General features: G+C 43.8%; 2 protein-coding genes across 3 annotated transcripts; both read left to right on the forward strand.

Annotated features, from left to right (window-relative positions):
• The first annotated feature begins 9,121 nt into the window (after positions 1–9,121).
• On the forward strand, positions 9,122–15,380 carry LOC144707433 (pentatricopeptide repeat-containing protein At4g20770-like). Of its 2 annotated transcripts, none has more exons than XM_078580533.1 (2): positions 9,122–10,263; positions 11,127–15,380. In XM_078580533.1, exon 2 carries the CDS (start codon positions 12,354–12,356, stop codon positions 14,739–14,741), a length of 2,388 nt encoding a protein of 795 aa, XP_078436659.1. In that variant the 5' UTR covers positions 9,122–10,263; positions 11,127–12,353; the 3' UTR covers positions 14,742–15,380. The 2 variants fall into 2 exon arrangements, with proteins under 2 accessions (XP_078436659.1, XP_078436660.1); XM_078580534.1 differs by having other exon boundaries at positions 11,133–15,380.
• Positions 15,333–18,435, forward strand: LOC144707394 (Sec14p-like phosphatidylinositol transfer family protein). Its single transcript, XM_078580496.1, has 4 exons — positions 15,333–16,166; positions 16,281–16,405; positions 16,523–16,670; positions 18,110–18,435. Exons 1-4 carry the CDS (start codon positions 15,333–15,335, stop codon positions 18,356–18,358), a joined length of 1,356 nt encoding a protein of 451 aa, XP_078436622.1. The 3' UTR covers positions 18,359–18,435.
• Positions 18,436–19,568: the final 1,133 nt, after the last annotated feature.

A 19,568-nucleotide genomic window follows, 5' to 3' on the forward strand; every position in this document is an offset into this window, starting at 1 on the left:
TGGTATGCATGATAGAATTTTAAGATCGAATAACTGAACAGTTAACATCCTAGAGAGATAGCTGGTCAATGGCTAAAAACGCATAGGCCCAGTTGAATATTCATTGTTCATAAGAGAGAGTTGGGGGACACCAAAAAACAGAAAATATAGAAAAATAGTAAAACAGTGAGAAGCTCTTCATTGCATAGTGTAGCAGCGTCACTGTCATCTTCTTCTTATTTGTAGCCAGGTCGTTGAAAACTGCCCAACTAACAAGATCTTCTTCATCACCTGTCATCATCATTTTCATCTTCTTCATCATCTGTTTGATCATTTCTGGTCACCATTATCATTGTCATCCTTCAATATCATCATCTTCATCATCTGCGTCATACAGAAAATGTCTATTTAAAGAGCGGGGCACAAAAATGGATTTAATTAATACTGTGGATGAATTAGCAGGTCGCCAGGCAGCTCAAGAGTGAGGAGCAAGATGTTGTATGCGAGCTTGAAGGACATGTTCAAGAGATTGTGGGGGGCCCATCCAACATCACCAATTAGAAAAATAAGAGCTAAGAGAACATACAATTCAAGAGAAGAGATAGGTAAGTCGTCCATTTGGGTGCATGAGATAGAAAGGAAGATAGAAAAAAAACGAACATGCCATGAGAGGGATAAGCATGGGGAGAAATAGCCGACATGAGTGAAGAGAGTATTAACTCATTCGACACATTAATTTTATTCATGAATAAAGGCTAGGCCCATAGTGATGAGAAGAAGAAAAAATAGAATATCTCAAAAAAGAAATAATCCTATTTTAAATATTTTTATTCTTCTATATATTTTTATTTTACTTCTATTTTTTTTCTTTACTTTTTTTAAAGGGTTAAACCAGGAGTAGAAAAGATTCATTATTAATTGTAAAAAAATAAAAAAGATTCATTTTTTATGGATGGTGAAAGAGAGCGATGAGACAATTTATTGAGGACATTAAAAAATATGGTTAATGAGATGAAGAGTCAAATTAAAAGGGTATAAATCTTTCTACCACACACAATAGTGTGGGAGAAAGATTTATATTATATCATTTAGTTATTTCTATCATACTACCTATACTAGTGTCGATCCACTCCGATCATTCCATTCAAGACTTGATGACAGAAAGTTGATATCAGAATCATATGATGGAAATGGTGATAAATACCCTTTGTCAAATGGCTATCACTAAAGAGAATTGGTTTACTGGTCGATTAAATAAGAAATTATGTATTTTTAGGACTCGGAGAGTGACTGCCCTATACCCCAGAATAAGATTCATATAGTGACAGAGTAAGACACCTAAGCAGAATCATCTAAAGAGAAGAAGTGGTGCAGTTGGAGGTCCACAATTCACTCATCTCACCATCTTTTGAGTCATATGACTTCAATCTTTTGATTATCCATTGCATACACACCCCACAGGGTAGCCTAGCCACCTGGATATTGACTCTCACATAATCTAAAATCATGGTTTGTGGCATCAAACAATAATCATGATAATAACTAGTGGGGCTAGTAAAATATCTCCACTTCCATTGGGGAAAGTACAAAATGTGGTAAAGAACCCTACCAAAATAAATAAAAATTAAGAAACATTAAATAATAATGAAATAAACGGCACAGTGCAAAACATTCTTTCATTAGATATTTAAAAAATTACATGAAGATAAAGTTAGATCTTTCTGATTTGCTGCTTTTTCTCTCATCCATGCACGTGTCAGATCACAAATATGTTAGTGGAATCATGAGATTTTGCAAAGATTCTGCTCTTATCTTGCATTGATCATCAGAATTTAACACATATCAAACTACATCCTCGGATTTTCCAAAAAAGAATCACTATTCTTCATTATTTACTAATTTGGCTTCTTGGACGGGGTTGTTTGCGATGAGTGAAATCATAACAGAGATCAATTCAGAGATAGAGAGGTAGAGAGGGAATTGTTTTCAAACCGTAACAGAGTGAAATCCCCGTAGAGGAGGACGTATATAAGTTCTTGAAGACTATAGATACTCGGGCCTCGCTCGTGGAAAGACACTGCAATAATGGTTGTAAGTAGTGTTACATTTAAAATAAAAATTTGAAAATTAATTAAAGAAATAATTACCTCGCTCATGTTTTCAGATTGAGAAACATCGCTCTCATTGCCGGGTTGGGTTGTCGGGCGCATCCAATAATGTAATGTACACATCAGCTCAATGCTCTCGGCATCTAGGCTCGCTCTTTGGGGTGTCACAACCTGACCACCCAATGAAAAGAGTCGCTCTAATGATTTACTTGTTGCTGGCACGGAGAGGTACTCCATGGCCAACTTTGAGAGATGTGGATAAGCGCGCACATCGGTGACCATCCAATATTTAAGAGGGCTTTCACCTTTTGGAATAAGGTGCTCGTTGAGATAGGCATCCAACTCCTGCTCGGGTCTTGCTTTTGGCTTGGATATAATGCTAGCTTTGGCCTCTTTTATCGTCTTCGCAATTGCAAGAGTAAGCTGTTGACCACCTCTAGCCTTGTGCACATCAATTTGATTGGGATGCTCATCAATACTTAGTGAATTATGGAGACAAGATCACAGGTACGCAATAGAGTCTTCAAGGGTTCGAGGATCGATGAGAGCCATTTTTGTTGACCGATCAAGAAGTGATGTTGCTGCGGCACATTCATTGTGGCGTCTGATACTCTCGTATTTCTCAAACTTAAACTTCATGGCCTCGCATGCATCCTGAATGGATTCCCTCTGTGAGTTTGGTAACATGTCCATCACGACAAAAATACCATCCTTGTCAAATCGGTCTATGACATTGTTGAGGTGGTTTGATATAGTCTTGATCACAACAGCACCATCGTTGTAGTGACAACCTTTGAACTACTTACAAAGTTCGTTGCCTCGAGAAATACTGATAATATGTTGCAAAAATCTTCCAACATCAGCCACTCGTCTATCTCTAAGCTGTAATTCTTCGCGCTCATCAAAATGAGCACATGTGCTATGTGATCAAGAACGTCTCGCTTATCTATGGCACCTTGCAACATAGTGTAGGTCGAGTTCCACCTTGTCGGGCAATCTAGCAACACCTTTCTATCATTTGCCTTTGCAAGATGCTTTCATATCTGCTTGTAGTATGTCCTCCTTTGAGAGGAGCCAGAGATGGCCTTCACTAGTTCACGAACTCGGGCCACTACCTCCCCAAGGGAGATGATAAGCCTAAAAACGCACGTAATTTTGTCGTTGATTTGATGTTTCGACTTATACAATAAAATTATAATTTCCCTTAATCACTAAATATAGAGAATATAGAGCAAGAAAGGGGTCGAACCAAAAGGAGGCAACAAATAAGAATTTTTATCCAATTTCAATGAATTAATTCAAAGATGAATTAATTTTGCAATTAATAAATCTTAATTATGCTTAATAATATTCTTTAATTAATCAAAATTAAGTAAGACTTAATTTTGATTTTAAATATTTCGATCAGAAAATTCAAGATAGGAATATTTTACTTTAAAATAAGATTAATTCAGATTATTAATTTCCCAATTATTATAAAATTTTAAGACAATTTTTATGAATTAAAATTGGGAATTAAATAATCAAGAAAGGGATTTTTAAATTGGACTTCAAGATGGATGAATTTTTTAATCAAATTTTATTTTTAGGTTTTTTATATATTAAATTAAATTCCTAAACAATAAAAATTGAAATCTAGAGAGAGAAACTAGACAAATTGATCTAGAGAGAGAAAGTGAATAATTTGGTAAAAATATGAAATCCGACCCTAAATTAAAAATCTAATGAAGCATAAATGTTTTAAATTGATGTAGGATTAAGGATCAAAATCAGATCTTGAATCAGAATCAAAATGAAGTGCTAATTTCATTCAAAACAAACTTCTAGGGCATGTACATTTCGCCCATGCCTTGGCATTTTAGAATCGTTCAAGAAGATGATTGAAATACAAATCAGAAACTTACAAATTTGAGTGCAGAAGCCAGATCTGTCTACTTCAAGAACCCCTGTTGTGTCCTTCCTAGCCAAATGATTGGGGAGAGCCTCCAAAAGTTAATTTCGCCCATTTCCAGACTCCATTTAAAGATCCAACCGTCTATATTGTAGAGGGAGAAAAGACGAACCTACCCTAAAAATTTCAGCCCAATCGGATGTCTAGATCTCAAGATGTCGAGGTTTTAGTGAGGATTAATCTAGGCCATTGGATTTATTTATCTCTCCTCCAAGAAGCTTGGAAATGGCGCTTTTTGATTGGTCTGCATGATTATTTCTCGTTTTCCGCCTTCTCGGATCACGTCCTGACACGTCATTGTGCGCGTCCAAAGCGCGCAATCATTGGTATATGATTTTGAAATTTGAAGGGCTAGAAATGCTACACGTCACCCTGAAATAATAAAAACAAAAGAAAAGGACAAAAGGTTTCTTTTTACATAATTTTTTATTCTTTCAGCTGCAATTTTTGACTGAATCGTTCTTTTAAAAAAATAATAAAAAATATATGGTGAGCTTACCACCTTTATTTATGTTTTACGGTGTTGATTTCCGCGTGCATTTAATGCATGCGGCGAATCGACGTCGTAACCGTCAACATTTTAAAAAATGTGTCGGTTAGCACGTGCATTAAATGCACGCGTTAACGACCTTAAATTTAAATATATAAAAAAATGTTGCATGTGCGTCGGTTAGCGCGTGCATTAAATGCACGGGGCTAACCGACCCACGTGCAAAAGGTCAAGCGCGTCGGGTGCCGCGTGCATTTAATGCACGCGACTAACTGACATTTTTATTAAAATATTCTTTCACCGACTTTTTGTTTTATTAATTATTATTATTATTTATATATCTATAAAAATGCATCCATGTATTTGCCCGAATTTCAGGCAAATGACTTGGATGCCCCTTGATTATATATATATATAAATGCTAAATAAATGATAAAAAATTATTTCTTGGCTAAATATTGGTCAAAAAATTATATACAAATATGGGGAAATTCCAGAAAAATTATGATAACACTTACCAACCTTTAGCCAAGTATTTAAAGCCCTGTAAAAAATATTTATTCACTGAAATGAGGTTAAATTCCATGTAAAAATTGATAAAAAATTATAAATAATAAAAATCAAAGTATAAATCATTTATCTTTATTTCTATATGATAGCATGCAAATATAGTCATTAAAACACATAAATATAATGTAAAATTCATCAAGTAATGATGTTAATTTGCAAGTTATCAGGAGGTCTTGGTGAGTCCATATGATGTATCAATGGGATCTTTGGCTTTGTCAAACACAAGCACCTCTACTTCCTTCGGTGTCGTACAAAGGTTTTTTAAAACCGCCCGCACGATTAGGTTCAAGACGTGTGCGACACATGGCAAATGTTGATCACAACTAAAAGTTGGATTCATAGCATGCAATCTTGTTGCCAAAAGTGCATCATTGTCATGTTGTTCGCAGTGTTGTGGGTGGTGACAGTAGAGGCCTGCATGTGACTCAACATTGAGATACATATGCTAAAAGAATTATCAGTAATGCTAAGTTTCTATTGGAATTTTTATCACACCTTCGATTGAAGGTTGAAATCTTCTATGACCTCAATGATGAGTATGCTCATCGTCTCCCCGTCGTGCTTGTCTCAGATATATTGTAGGCCGAACATCTTCTCTTGAAGCTTCCATTCGGCATCGACCCAATGGCCGGTTATGCCTAGCAAGGAATAGCCATTTGAAGTAGTCCAAGCATCCACCGTGGGGGCCACACGGTGGATATCATCAAACCTATTTGCAATATCTGCTTTTAGTTGGGTGTACACTATCCTACCTGTCTCCTTAATAGCCCATCATCCACACATGTTTATGTTGGACTGTGCTCTGAATCGCCATGCTCGTCGGAATTTCTCTGCATCGGCAAATAACCAATGCAATACACTTCGGACAATAAGCCATAGAATTTATTGCTTCTCCACATCCGGAATGACCCTGATGAAGTACTGCTTCGTCAATGGCAAATTAGAAAACACTTCTGCAATAGAACATTGTGAAGTTTATATACCTTTCAGTTCATCGTGTACCTTTCGATGAATCGTTTGTAAATGTTGCCAAAAGACATGTGTGCTCCCATCTTTAGGCTGTTGTAAATAGCGTTTAACTAGGACATAGTTCACATATGTACTTCGAGTCATCCACTACCGTGAAGTAGTTGAAGATTTTTGCTCTAGGTGGCTTCCTCGAATTTTGATTCAGACCTTTGATGGAAATATATGTGGCAGGCAAGCCAATCACACATTCCACATCTCGTTTAATGTTCATTAATTCAACATATTCATTATAGTGCACGTGTGATGCTTATAATGAAGTCCATGAATACATGATCGGACATAGTGAATTATGATGAGATCGTAATACGTATATCACTAGTCTTTAAACATGTGTTCAAAATATTCCTATTCCAAGGATACGCGAGAAGGACATCGACGCACCCGGATAGAATAACACTATCTAGCCTCACTCATATGATGAGTATGGCCGGTGTTGTAGCCATTAGTGTGGAGACACTAAGGATAGATAGTGGGTGCTCTTTATTGGAAAGAGTTCACTGAATTGATCCGTACGAATCCTTGAATGGTATTATACCGAACTGGCAATCAGGTTGATTCACGTCATGATTGTGAAAGTGGTCCTCACACCTGAGACACCAAAGACGTCTTGTGGATGGACGTTTGTAATTTGATTATGGCCAACGAGTCTCTAATCATGGGATTCTAAACAGTCTTAGTTTGGGTACATCAAGAAGTGGTCAAAATGGGATCATCGACCCTCGGTATAAGAGGTGACAGCTTGAGGAAGACGATGCGATGAAGTCCTTGGCCAAGGCAGTGAAATATCAGAGAAGAGTTCTCTGATGATTTCCAAATGCACTAGTACTAACTCGGATGACCGATTAGGGTTTGACAGTTGACCATACCCTAAGTCATCCAAGGAGCGTCAAGCGGATGAGGGATTATACATACGCGATAACTGATGACGAACAGGTTCCATGAGTGAGTCGATACACACTTCTTTGTATCTTCTAGGACACGAGGTGTAGCTTGGCACCCCTCGTGTTGGAGACTCGACCTATTGATTGGGTTAAATCGATCCGACATTAATTAATCTATATGATGATATAGTTAATTAATTTGGAAGGCCAATAAAGGTTATTGGGCTGCTGGAGTCGTCAACTAGACTAATACATGGGCCTAGAGGGTCACACACAAATGGTCTTTTGGACGTCAAAAGATATACTTAAGTTTTGGGGGTTTTTATGTAAAATACCCACTTAGTATAAATAGGGGAAGGCCCTAAACGAAATTCACCCAGGCCAGAAATGTTCAAGGGGCCTTCCCCTTCTTCTCCACTCTCCCCACACCCCGTCACCATCCCTAATGTGATCGGGACGACGTAACGACGCCGACAGAGAAAGAACGGGGCTCATCAATGAGAAGGAGGAGATCCGACGTGCCGATGACCACGTGGATACGTCTAGAGGATGCACACATGAGCAGTCGACTTGACTCTCTCCGGGATCCAAGAAATCACGGATGCGATTCGTGGAAAGGTACATCGTTTTAATGTTTTTTGTTGATGTCGTTCGATTCGTTCAAGTCTTCCGCTGCGAATCATTTTCATTTATTCATCCATGTCAAGGCCTCTAGAACCCGACAACCTTGATGGTCACTCCTAATCTCACTCTCTACTTCCACCGCCGGTACACCGTCATTAGACTGGGGTGGCACATTGTCTGCACTAGACTCCATACTACGCTTAAATTACTCTGGATATACTTTTCCGTGGAAAAAATAGCCAGAGTTTTCTGAAAAATAACAGAAAGTTCCTACTATTTTTATAACAAATAACTTAAGACTAACCCATTATTGGAACTCAAGACTAACTTATAAAAAAGTACCAACAATTGATCGACGAGATGAAGAAGATGCAGATTGCACGTTCTATTAAATGATGCGACATGATATAATGAATCATAATTAGTACTACAAGCACGTCTCCAAGTAGCAGCCAATGTGTATATCACAATATAACTCTGAAATTAAGTGTGATGTGGTATGAGCAATTCGGGATCGGTGACCATGTGGTAAGTTTGGCCAAAAAAAATGTTTAGGATAGATCACAAGATGTATTAATATGGGAAAAAAACAATATCTTTAAGAAACCAAAAATTTTGGATGAGCACCTATCCAGGGGAGAGTTGACCTATCATCCTCATGAAGTGAAAAAACCTTGCTGATTTTAATGCTTCTTGGGAAAAAGTTTCAACCACCCACATTTGTTTTTCTACCACCTACAATCAACTACAAAGGCAAGCTATGTGATAGGGGGGAATATCATTAAGCACTTATCTGTCATCAATCAACATAAATCGAAGAGACCTAACAATATTTCAGAGTCACCCATGGACCGGGTCTGTTTATGGAAATCCAAAGGAAGAGGGAGGTCTAATGAGGTCAAGGGCTTTATTATTTCCAATATCTGCTGCTCTACTTGGCCTACCCTATTGTCTATCATGAGTATCTTTGGATAAGAAACATTCTATATGACCTCAAGTTCCCGGTGAAATGTGAGATCTAACATCTGTCCAATATAAAGTCAACTATCAGAATTGCTCATAACGCAGTACACTAATAACTATGCACATTGAAGTAGCAGATCAACATTTGTAGTACGAAATTGGAGTACTGGATCAGCTACTGTATAAATCTGAATGGCAAAGCATTGCGAGAAGCATCTTCAGCAAGGGTCTGAACACTCTACGGCTAGGACACATGAACCAAATTTTTGAACAGATCATTACTTTAATTTAAATATAACAATAGGAAATAGCGCCCACAGAATCCCAAGGAGCCCCAATTAGAGGGTGTGGGAAAAATGATGGAGGACCATCCCCAAGTTAGCGTCGATGACCAGCCTGTGGAACCTCGCAGGCAACCCCACCGTGAAGCCCGAGCCGACGAGAAAGACTCGTCCTTCAAGTATACGGCTTGACGATATTCGCTTGTTGTTTCTTTTCTTTCTTCTTTTCCTTTCGTAATTCTGCACGTTTTCCCATCGTCATGTCTCTGGGCCTCGTGTTCGGCCCGTCTCTGTTTCAGAAGAACCCAGTACTTTGTGGCTTAGTTGTGGGGTTTTCTTCCCCTAACTAAGCCCCAAACCTGTAGGGTTATCCACTCTCCTTGCCCTATAAAATGAGAAAGGATGCCCTAAGAGAGAAGAGAAGTTTTCTTAACGAGAATGTTTTTGTTTGGAAAAACGCCGTGAGCTCTCGTTTGCAGGATCGTGAAGGATCGACACCCCTTCCTGCCATTCTGGACGGAAGAAGACCACTCAGAGTACGCTGACACCGATCGTGGGAGAGAGGAGCCCTGCGCCACCGCCCGAGCTGAAGAAGGGGGCACCTTCCCAATCTCTGCTAGCAGAACGTGAAGGAGAGGAGCCCCTTCGCCCCACCGCCAGGAACCCTTCGCCCACAGACGAGGAGGGAGCCCCTCTTCCACCATCGAGAGAAGAAAGGGGGGGGGGCGCCCTGGGCTTACAGTCTGCCATTCGATAAGTATTGGAGCCTCTTCCGCCGTTCCAAACACAGAGAAAACGCCTGGAGACTGCTGCTCGCCGATCGTCTGAAGAGGAGTCTGCGGCCGCCGTCCTGAGCAAGAAGAAGAGGAACTCAGTCCGCCCGGCCGTCGGGGAAGAGAGAATCCTTCATTCGGCGACCTGCCCACAGCCTCCTCCCCGCAGCCCCGTCAGTCCTGCCTCTGCGCGTGCTATTTCGGCATCGACGATTGAGAAGGCCGCCCGCTCGCCCGCAGCGGCCACGATCCGACAGCCGCCGCTGCCGACCGCCGCCTGCGCCCCGGCCAGCGCCCTCTCCCGCGTGATTTTCGGTTGCCCAGCGCGGCCGTGGGAACTGCCTGTCGCTGCTGGCCAGCTGTGCCCGCCCCGTCTTCCCCCCCCTTTTCTTCTCACGCGCCTTCCAACGTGCTAGCTGCCGACGCCCGTGGTCGCCACTCCCAGCATTCTGCTTCTCCATCCGACGCCTACCGTTCGGGCCCCGTCCGAGTCCCTCCGCCCTCCACACCGCCCAGCCGCCGTCGTCCCTCGCTCAACATCGACTAGGCCCGCCGCCCGCCGCACCTCCCCCGGCTTACGGTCCACCACGGCCTTCCCGGACCCTGGTCCGCAGGTCAGCTCACGCTCCTCTAAGTGCTATTACCCCTTGACGATATCGATCGTGTGCTCCTCTGCCGTGAATTATCATTTCCCTACATTACCTCGTTTCGGGTTGGGGAGAGTTCTGCCCTTTCCTTTTCCTCCCTCAACGTTTGCTCCGGGGAGTTACGACCAGATCAGTGGATACCCGCTCGTCGGCGCTATCGTGATCTATCGGGTTAGCGGGAGTCCGACCGTACGAGGCTCGTACGGGACGCTGCCGGGTCCTTCGTCCATTTGGCTGCGGATACGTACTTCTCGTTTATTCTCGTGCATTTATGCATCAATTTAAATAATTCCAACTTGACTTCTCAGAATTGAACGCCGCCCCGTGTGATGCAAGGCGCGCCGACGATCCCGGCCGTCCGTGTTGCATCAAAAAATGTTTTGAAATAGAATATTCAAGAGACGGAACATGTTCATTAACTGTTGAAGTGAGTGTAAAAATCTCCCCAAATGCAATTTTTTAATATTTACTTGGAGTTTATTTCATTCGCATCATTAGATTGGAGAACTTCCTGCTATGATGTGGAACTACATAGACTACTCTTACAGTTATAGTGCTATGAAAGACAATGAATTTCTTTGAGCAAATTTTGATGGGTAAGGAAAATATGATTAGACGTTGTCTATCTGACTTGATTGATATTCAGAGCTCGACTTTCTGTCATCCACATTCAGATTTGTGAATGTAAAAGGCATAGTTTTATGAATACCGTCTGAAAAATAATTGGTATGAAATATGACTATGGTTCTGGAGCAGAGTAATTTCAAGCTCAGTTTTTGCAAATCAATGAGAAATGTTTTGGAAGTGCGTCATAGAAAACTGGCCTTCAGTTCCAGGATCGATGAGCGCAGCGCGAGATGGAAGATAGACGAGGTAGTTGAGATGGACGAGGATTGATGACCGAAGCGAGTGACCTTCAAGACGGACGAGAACGCCTTGCAAGACGGACAAGAGGCCCAGGAAGAGGAAGAGAGGCGAGTAGGGAACGCCACATCCGGATGTGACGGAACGGATGACAGAACGTGACGGACAGTGACGTGATGAAACTTTCGTCACGTCACCGTCCCGTCACACGTCCCAGCATATGAAAAAAAACCGTCACGTCCCCGTCACTGTCCCTCCATAGGGAGTCCCGTCACGTCCCCATTACCCGTGACAGCATCACCGTCATCGTTGATGTGAATAAAACCCTACTTGAACGGAGGGGTATGTCTTCAATTATTTGTAGGCGGCGTTGGTTTGCACGCGAAAAAAAACAGGGACTTCTATGCAAAATGCCAGGAAATCGAAATGGCCACGTCACATGGCAAAATCTCAGCCGTGGGAAAGATTAAAAATAATGATTTTTATATGTATTTTCATAATTTCTGTCACGGCTGTCCTCCGTGATGGCCGTTCCTTCATGTCATGCGTCGTGGGCACCCCGTCACAGTCAAGACCACTTTGCCATCCGTCACCGTCACCGTCACTGACCCCTACAACCGTCACTGTCACATCATCCGTCATATTTTCGTCACGGTGACATGTGCCGATCCCTAGAGGTGAGAGACGGAGAGAGGGAGAGAGGCGAGAGATGGAATGGGAAAAGGGCTGGAAGAGGGGGGACGTCCGTTCCGTCACCGGAACATCCGTTCCGTTCCGTTCTTTTTGATTAGACGAGTGACAGAACGGACGAATGATGTCTCGTGATGATGACGAGTCGATGACGAATGACAAAAATGACGAAAAATTTTCGCAGGACGGATAACGGAACGGAAGCCCGTTCCGTTCCGTCCGTTCGAAAACGTCCTCCGTTTTCGTCCGACAGCTCTAGCCAGTAGCCGCACAGTTGAAACGCGCGGGAGGGTGCACTAAACCTCAGGCACAATGTAATATCGCTCGCATCCTAATCCTACTCCTCTATACATTCGCGGAGGAGATCATTTCTATCCGAGGGCACAAGAGAACACGCGAGACACTTTGGGAAGAACAGTATAAATACCAAGTGTAACTCTGGGAAGAACAGTATAAATACCCCGGCTATTTGAAAACCAACCGTTTGTTCAAACTTCTCGGTGATGTTCTCCGTCGGGATTTTAGCGGAGCTCCTGCAACAATCCATCGCCGGAAGAGCTCGATCTGCTGGAAAGATCATCCATGGAAAGATTCAAACCTTCGGATTCTCCTTCGACACTTTTCTCCAGAACAAGTTAGTCGAATTCTACTCCCGATGCGGATCCCTCGAAGAGGCATCTCGAGTTTTCGCGGCGATTCCGTCCAAGAACATCTACTCCTGGAACAACGCCATCTCCGCCTTCTGCAAAGGAGGAAATCTTCCCTTAGCCTGCGATCTCCTGCGAGAAATGCCGGAGAGGGACGTCGTCTCTTGGAACACTCTAATCGGTGCCCTAATTAGGGCTGGGGAACGAGATAAGGGATTAGATGTCTGCCGGATCATGCTTAGAGAGGGGTTCGTTCCGACGTGCTTCACCTTGGCCGGCGCCCTTAGCGCGAGTGGAAGCTTGAATTTGTTAATCCTCGGCCGAGCTTGGCACGGGCTTGCTGTGAGGATTGGGCTAGAGATTGATGGAATCGTTGAGAATGCTCTTGTGGGTATGTACTGCAAGTGCGGTGGATCAAGCGAGGGGATGAAGATCTTCGATGGAATTCGCCAGCCCAACGAGGTCGCCTTCACGGCTATGATGGGTGGACTGTTGAAGGATGGATCGATGAAAGAAGCTCTTTTGCTCTTCTCAAAGATGAGAAAGAAGGGGATTTCCGTCGACTGTGTGGCTATTTCCACTGTTCTTGCTGCCTGCGCCGTTGATCGAACCGACGTTTTAGGCGAACAAATCCACGCGATTGTGGTTAAATCAAGCTTCGACTCTGACACTCACGTGGATAATTCTCTGATCGATTTCTACGCTAAGTCTGGGGAAATGGGGAGCGCGGAGAAGGCGTTTTCAGCTCATCCTAAGCGGAATAACGTCTCCTGGAACGCTCTGATTGGAGGGTATGGGAATCAGGGCGAGTGTGACAAGGCTAGAGACGCGCTGGAGAAGATGCTGGCCGTTGGATTCAAGCCGGATGATATCACATACGTTGCCCTGTTGAGCGTTTTTGCCAAGGCCGGGGACATGACTGCTGCCCGCCAAGCGTTTGATAAAATGTTTAGCCCGAGTTTAACTTCTTGGAATACGGTATTGTCTGGGTATTCTGAGCAGTTGATGCACCAGGAAACGCTGGAGCTGTTTAGATTGATGCAATTCTCTGGAATTCCCTTTGATAGGACGACTGTCGCGGTCGCCCTCAGCGCTTGCTCCGGAGCCGGCCACCTCTACTTTGGGAAACAAATCCATGCTTCTTCCTTGAGACGTCTCCTCGATCGAGATCTCTTCGTCGGCAGCGGGCTTGTTGATGTTTACTGCAAGTGCGGGGCGATTGATCTGGCTCGCGTCATGTTTGATAGAATGCCGGAGAGAGACGTGGTAAGCTGGAACTCAATGCTGGCCGGTCTCGCCCTCCAATCCAACTCCATGGAAGCCTTCCGTCTCTTCCGGAAGATGCAAGAGACGGGTCTCCGGCCAACAAAATTCTCGTACCCAACCGTCATCAGCTCATGTGCCAGACTGTCATCCCTCATCCCGGGGATTCAGCTCCATGGCCAGAGTGTCAAAGACGGCCTCGTCGGAGACGTCTTCGTCGGCAGCTCCCTGATCGGCATGTACGCCAAGTGCGGCGCAATTGGCGATGCTCGGCGGTTGTTTGACCAAGCCCCGTCGAGGAATGTCGTCTCCTGGAACGAGATGATCCTCGGCTACGCGGAGAATGGCCGTGGCCGTGCCGCTGTGAAGCTATTCGAGCAAATGCTGCTGCAGGGAGAAGCCCGGCCCGACGAGATCACCCTTGTCGGCGTGCTCACTGGGTGCAGTCATGCCGGCCTGGCCGACAAGGCCGTGCAGCTCCTCGATGCAATGGAGGGCGGCCTCCGCCTCGCTCCGGAGGGTGACCACTACGCGTGCGTGGTCGACGCGCTCGGCCGGGCCGGCAGATTTGACGAGATCAGAGCTCTGCTGGGGAGAATTCCGGCCCGCGCCGCCAACCCCGTGATCTGGGAAGTGCTGCTCAGTGCCTGCAGGATCCATGGAGAGATGGAATTGGGGAGTTACGCCGCCGAGAGGCTCTTCCGAGTGGACCCTCTCAATCCCACGCCGTATGTTCTTCTCTCCAACATGTACGCCACCTGTGGGCAGTGGGACCGGGTTTCGGCCCTCCGTAGGGCCATGGTTGACCGCGGCATTGTTAAGAACAGAGCCTACAGCTGGATCAACGACGACGACAGCGTCCGGGTCGTCATGGTATATGATACAACAGAAGAGGATTTCAGAGTAAGAGGGGATCAAAAGTCAACGACCATGGAACAAAAGTCAACGGTTGATGGCAGCAAGTTGGCAGAGAACAGTTGACATCAATAGTCAACGAGTCAGTATCGTTGACTAAGCCAAAAGCAGATGCTGGTTATCTCAGCTGTCTGTTCCTACAGCTCCAATACTACCAAAAGTCAATGGCATGACATCAGAGAGGATCACAGCATCTAAGAGAGGAGAAGACAGAACAAGGAGAAAAAGTCAACAGCTGATAGCAGCGAGTCTGACAGGGCAAAGTGGACTTCAAACAGTCAATGATTCACCCGACATTGACTAATTCAAAGGGTTGACCTTAGACTAAGTCAACGGTCTGACGTCAGAGTGAAAGACAGGATGCAAGAGAACAGGGGAACAGACGTCAACGAAGCACTCAGTATTGACTAAAGTCAATGATTCACCCAACATTGACTAATTCAAAGGATTGACCTTAGACTAAGTCAACGGTCTGACATCGGAGTGAAAGACAGGATGCAAGAGAACAGGGGAACCAAAGTCAAGGGAGCACTCAGTATTGACTAAAGTCAAACTTTTGACCTCACGATTGCTCTCACTGGACTGAGAAAGCCTCGGGTAATCTTCTCCGTTCCTGCGACTGGAGCTCGATCTTCTCCAAGATTTTGAATATTCGAAATGGCGTGGGACCCACCCAACGGCTCTTTTTCTCTGGCCCGTTGGACAGGTACTATATATATACGTAGAGATCTCCTGTCCTCTTCTTCTTCTTCTTTCATCGCCGCGGAGTTTCAGGTCAATCGCGGAGCGAAGATGACTGCGGAAGAAGCGGGAGAAGCCGCGCCCGAAGTGGAAGAGAAGGAGGAGAGATCCGAGCCGGGAGCGATCCAGAAGAGCTCCTCCTTCGTGGAAGAGCGGGGATCGATCTCCGACCTCAATCCCCACGAGAAGAAGGCGTTCGTGGAGCTCAGAGCCAAGCTCGAGGAGACCATGGACTCGAGCGCCTCCCTTTGGGGCGTTCCGCTGCGCCCTAGCGAGGGATCGGACAAGACGGACGTTGTCCTGTTGAAGTTCCTCCGCGCGAGGGAGTTCAAGGCGAAGGAATCCTTCGAGATGATCCGGAACACGCTCCAATGGAGGAAGGAGCAAGGCATTGATTCGATCTTGGAGGAGGAATTGGGAGAGGGAATGGAGGCGGCCGCCTATGTCGACGGCGTTGATCGGGAGGGGCATCCGGTCTGCTACAATGATTATGGCGTTTTCCACGACTCCGCGGCGTACGAGAAGGCCTTCGGATCGGAGGAAAGCGTGGAGAAGTTCCTCCGGTGGCGGTTCCAGATGATGGAGAAGGAGATTCGACGCTTGGATTTTCGCCCCGGCGGAGTCTCCTCCATTCTTCAGATCTCGGATCTCAAGAAATCCCCCGGATTTTACAGGAAAGAGCTCCGCCACGCCATGCACAAAGCCCTCGCTCTTCTCCAGGACAATTATCCCGAGTTCGTCGCCAAGAACGTGAGTAATTTGCCCTAATTTTGCCCCAATTTTGCTTCAATTTTGCCCTAAATTGTCCCTAGTTCTGGCGAAATTTGAATCGTCGACGTCCTAATTCGAGATTTCTGATCGCAGATCGTCATCAACGCTCCGTTCTGGTACTACGCGCTCAACGCGATCTTGTCCCCGTTCCTGACTCAGCGGAGCAAGAACAAGTTCGTGGTGGTTCGTCCTTCCAAGGTCACGGAAACGCTGCTGAAGTGAGTCGAAACTCTACAATTCCTCGATCTTCTCTCACGCAATCTTGCGAACTGAACTCAAGATTTGTTCTTCTGTTCATCCATCTGTCTGTATGATTGAATTGAATTTCCTGCCAGATATATCTCCGCGGACGCGATCCCCGTTCGCTATGGCGGCCTGCGGAGGGAGAACGACGAAGAATTCTCCGCCGCGGATGAATGTGGAGTGTCCGAGATCGTCGTCAAGCCTGGATCGATCGAAAGCATCGAGATTCCTGTTCCTGAGGTTAGGCGAAGAACCAATTATTCAAATCGAGAAAGAAGTATATTTGTTTATCGGTTTATCCATCTAGATTCAAATCGACGACGAAGTACCAATGATTCAAATTGCGAAAGAAGTATGTTTGTTTATCTTTTCATCCATCTAGACTCAAATCGAAGACGAAGAACCAATGATTCAAATCGAGAAAGAATTGTTTATTCGACGAACAAGTAGATTCAAAATCGACGACGAAGTAGATTTGTTTATTCGTTTATATGCATCGGAAGATAAATCTCTGTCAATCTATCGATATATATTCTACTAGATCTATATATCCTTCTTTTTCTAGGTATTTGTTTATGTTCCTATAGTCACCTATCCGTATTCTATCTCTAACTTTCTCTCTCCGCTTGTGTTGATATACTTATCTCTCTATTTTAGTTACTATCTTTATCCTTCTCCTATCTCTAGCTCTATATTAGTTTGTTTGGCTCGTTATCTCTCACTCCATATGGTCATCTTACTAACTTTATCCCTATATTTCCTTTCGAGCTTGGTTGTCCTTTCTGACCATCCATCTATATATATCTCCCACTTAGCATTCCCTGGATCTTTATTCATCTCTAGCTCACTCTCGTTACCTATATCTCTTTCTCACTAACCATCTCTCTCTCTCTCTATCTAACTGTCTCTCTCTATCAATCTTTCTCACTAACCATCTCTCTTTCTATCTATCTATGTAACTATCTCTTTCCATCACTGATAAATCCATCAATCCATCATATCATTCCCTGGATCTGTATTCATCTCTAAGTCACTCTCTTTACCTGTCTATCTTACAATCCTACCTATAACTCTCCACTGTTAAGTTTGATAATGTATCTCTGAATCTTTCTGCAATGTCTCTCTCCATATGGTTATCCTGCTTACTTTACCTCGCGATTTCTTAGACCATCTCTCTCTCTCTCTCCCTGACACTCTTCCTTTGTCTCACTGCCTCTCTGTCTCTCTTTTTACCACTGATAACTCTATCTTATCTATCTCATCATTCACTAGATCTGTCTATCACTAACTCTCTCTATATACATGTATCTCTCTTTAGATGCTTTATTTTACTATATCTATCATTATCCTTTCTATAACTGTGTACTGTTATGTTTGGCTCTGTATCTCTCACATATCATCTCTCTCTCTCTCACTTGTTCCTCTGTCTCACAATATACATGTATCTCTCTCTAGATGCTATATTTCACACTATCTATCATTATCCTTTCCATAACTGTGTACTGTTATGTTTGGCTCTATATCTCTCTCGCATACCATCTCCCTCTCTCTCACTTATTCCTCTGTCTCACAAACTCCTTCCATCTAACATACTCTCTCTCTATATATATATATATTTATATATATATTGTTAAAAGTATATATATATTTATTTATTTAAACAAGTTTGAAAATTACAGATTGGAATGACGGCGGTATGGGACGTGGTGGTGCTGGGGTGGGAGGTGAACTACAAGGAAGAATTTGTGCCTTCGGATGAAGGTTCATACACAATTCTTCTGCAGAAGGGGAAGAAGATGGCGGCGGAGGAGGCGGCGATAAGGAACTCATTCAAGAACAGCGAGGCCGGGAAGGTGGTTTTGATGATCGAGAATGCTAGCTCGGTCAAGAAGAAGGCCTTGTATAGGTCCAAGCTGAAGAAAGCCTGAGTGTGTGTGGGCTGTTAAGGGGGCCTTGTTTTCGGGATCTGACATTCTTTAGTTATTATAATACATTTGCCCTGCTATATCGATTTCTCTCTCCATCCATCCATCCATCCATCCATCCCTCCATCCCTCCATCCCTCCATCCATCCCTCCATCCCTCCATCCATCCATCCATCCCTCCATCCATCCCTCCATCCATCCATCCATGCATCCATACATACTTCCATCTGAGTCTGTTAGTCTGTCCATCTGAGCCTGAGTGTGTGTGAGCTGTCAAGGGGGCCTTGTTTTCAAGATCTGACATTCTTTTGTTATTATAATACATATGCTCTGCTATGTTGATCTCTCTCTCCATCTATCCATCCATCCATGCATCCATCCATCCCTACTTCCATCTTAATCTGTTAGTCTGTCCATCTGTCCGCCCGTCTATCTATCTATCTATCTTTTAATGAAAAACCTTTTTTGGCTTTCTTAAAGGTATTCATATATGTTACCCAGTACAAATACATCGTGTGGTCTATCCTTTATTCCCAAACTTTAACTTCTGAGTTCATATCTTGGGTATCCACTTTGGCAAGCCAAGTGGGTATATCTATCTACCTACCTATCCAGATATCTGTCTATCTCTATCTATTTATTGATATGAATAATGGCCAGAGAGGTAGATTGGATCTCTCTCTCTCCATTTTAATGGACGGGGGACGAAAAAATGTTACATTGCATATGCCTTTCTTTATTGATCTCTCTCTCTCCATCTATCTCTACGAGTAATAGACAGATGGGTAGAAGGGATCTCTCTCTCTCTCTCAATTTAGTTTTCTCTATAGTTATATGTATGGCATATTGTGAAGTATAAATGTTACACTGTATCTCACATTCTTTTTTGATCTCTTTCTCTCCTCTCTCCATCTGTATACATTAATTAATACCAGATGGGTAGATGAAAGCACTCTCACACACTCTATCTCTCTCCAATACATTTCATCTTCCTTTCTTCATTGACCTCTCTACTTCTCTCCATCTCTTCCATGTGAATAATGACCATATGGGGTCTTTTTCTTGTAGTGTAAAGACAATTTCTTATAGTGTGAAACTCTCTCTATATATCTTCCGGACACCAAAATTATTGACATTAAACTTGTCAATAAACACCATTTCATTGTCTTACACCTTCACCATTCCAATACCAGTTGTCAATAGTCGAGCAACA

The sequence above is a fragment of the Wolffia australiana genome, chromosome 9 (assembly GCF_029677425.1).
Source record: "Wolffia australiana isolate 7733 chromosome 9, ASM2967742v1".
Taxonomy (NCBI): Eukaryota; Viridiplantae; Streptophyta; class Magnoliopsida; order Alismatales; family Araceae; genus Wolffia; species Wolffia australiana.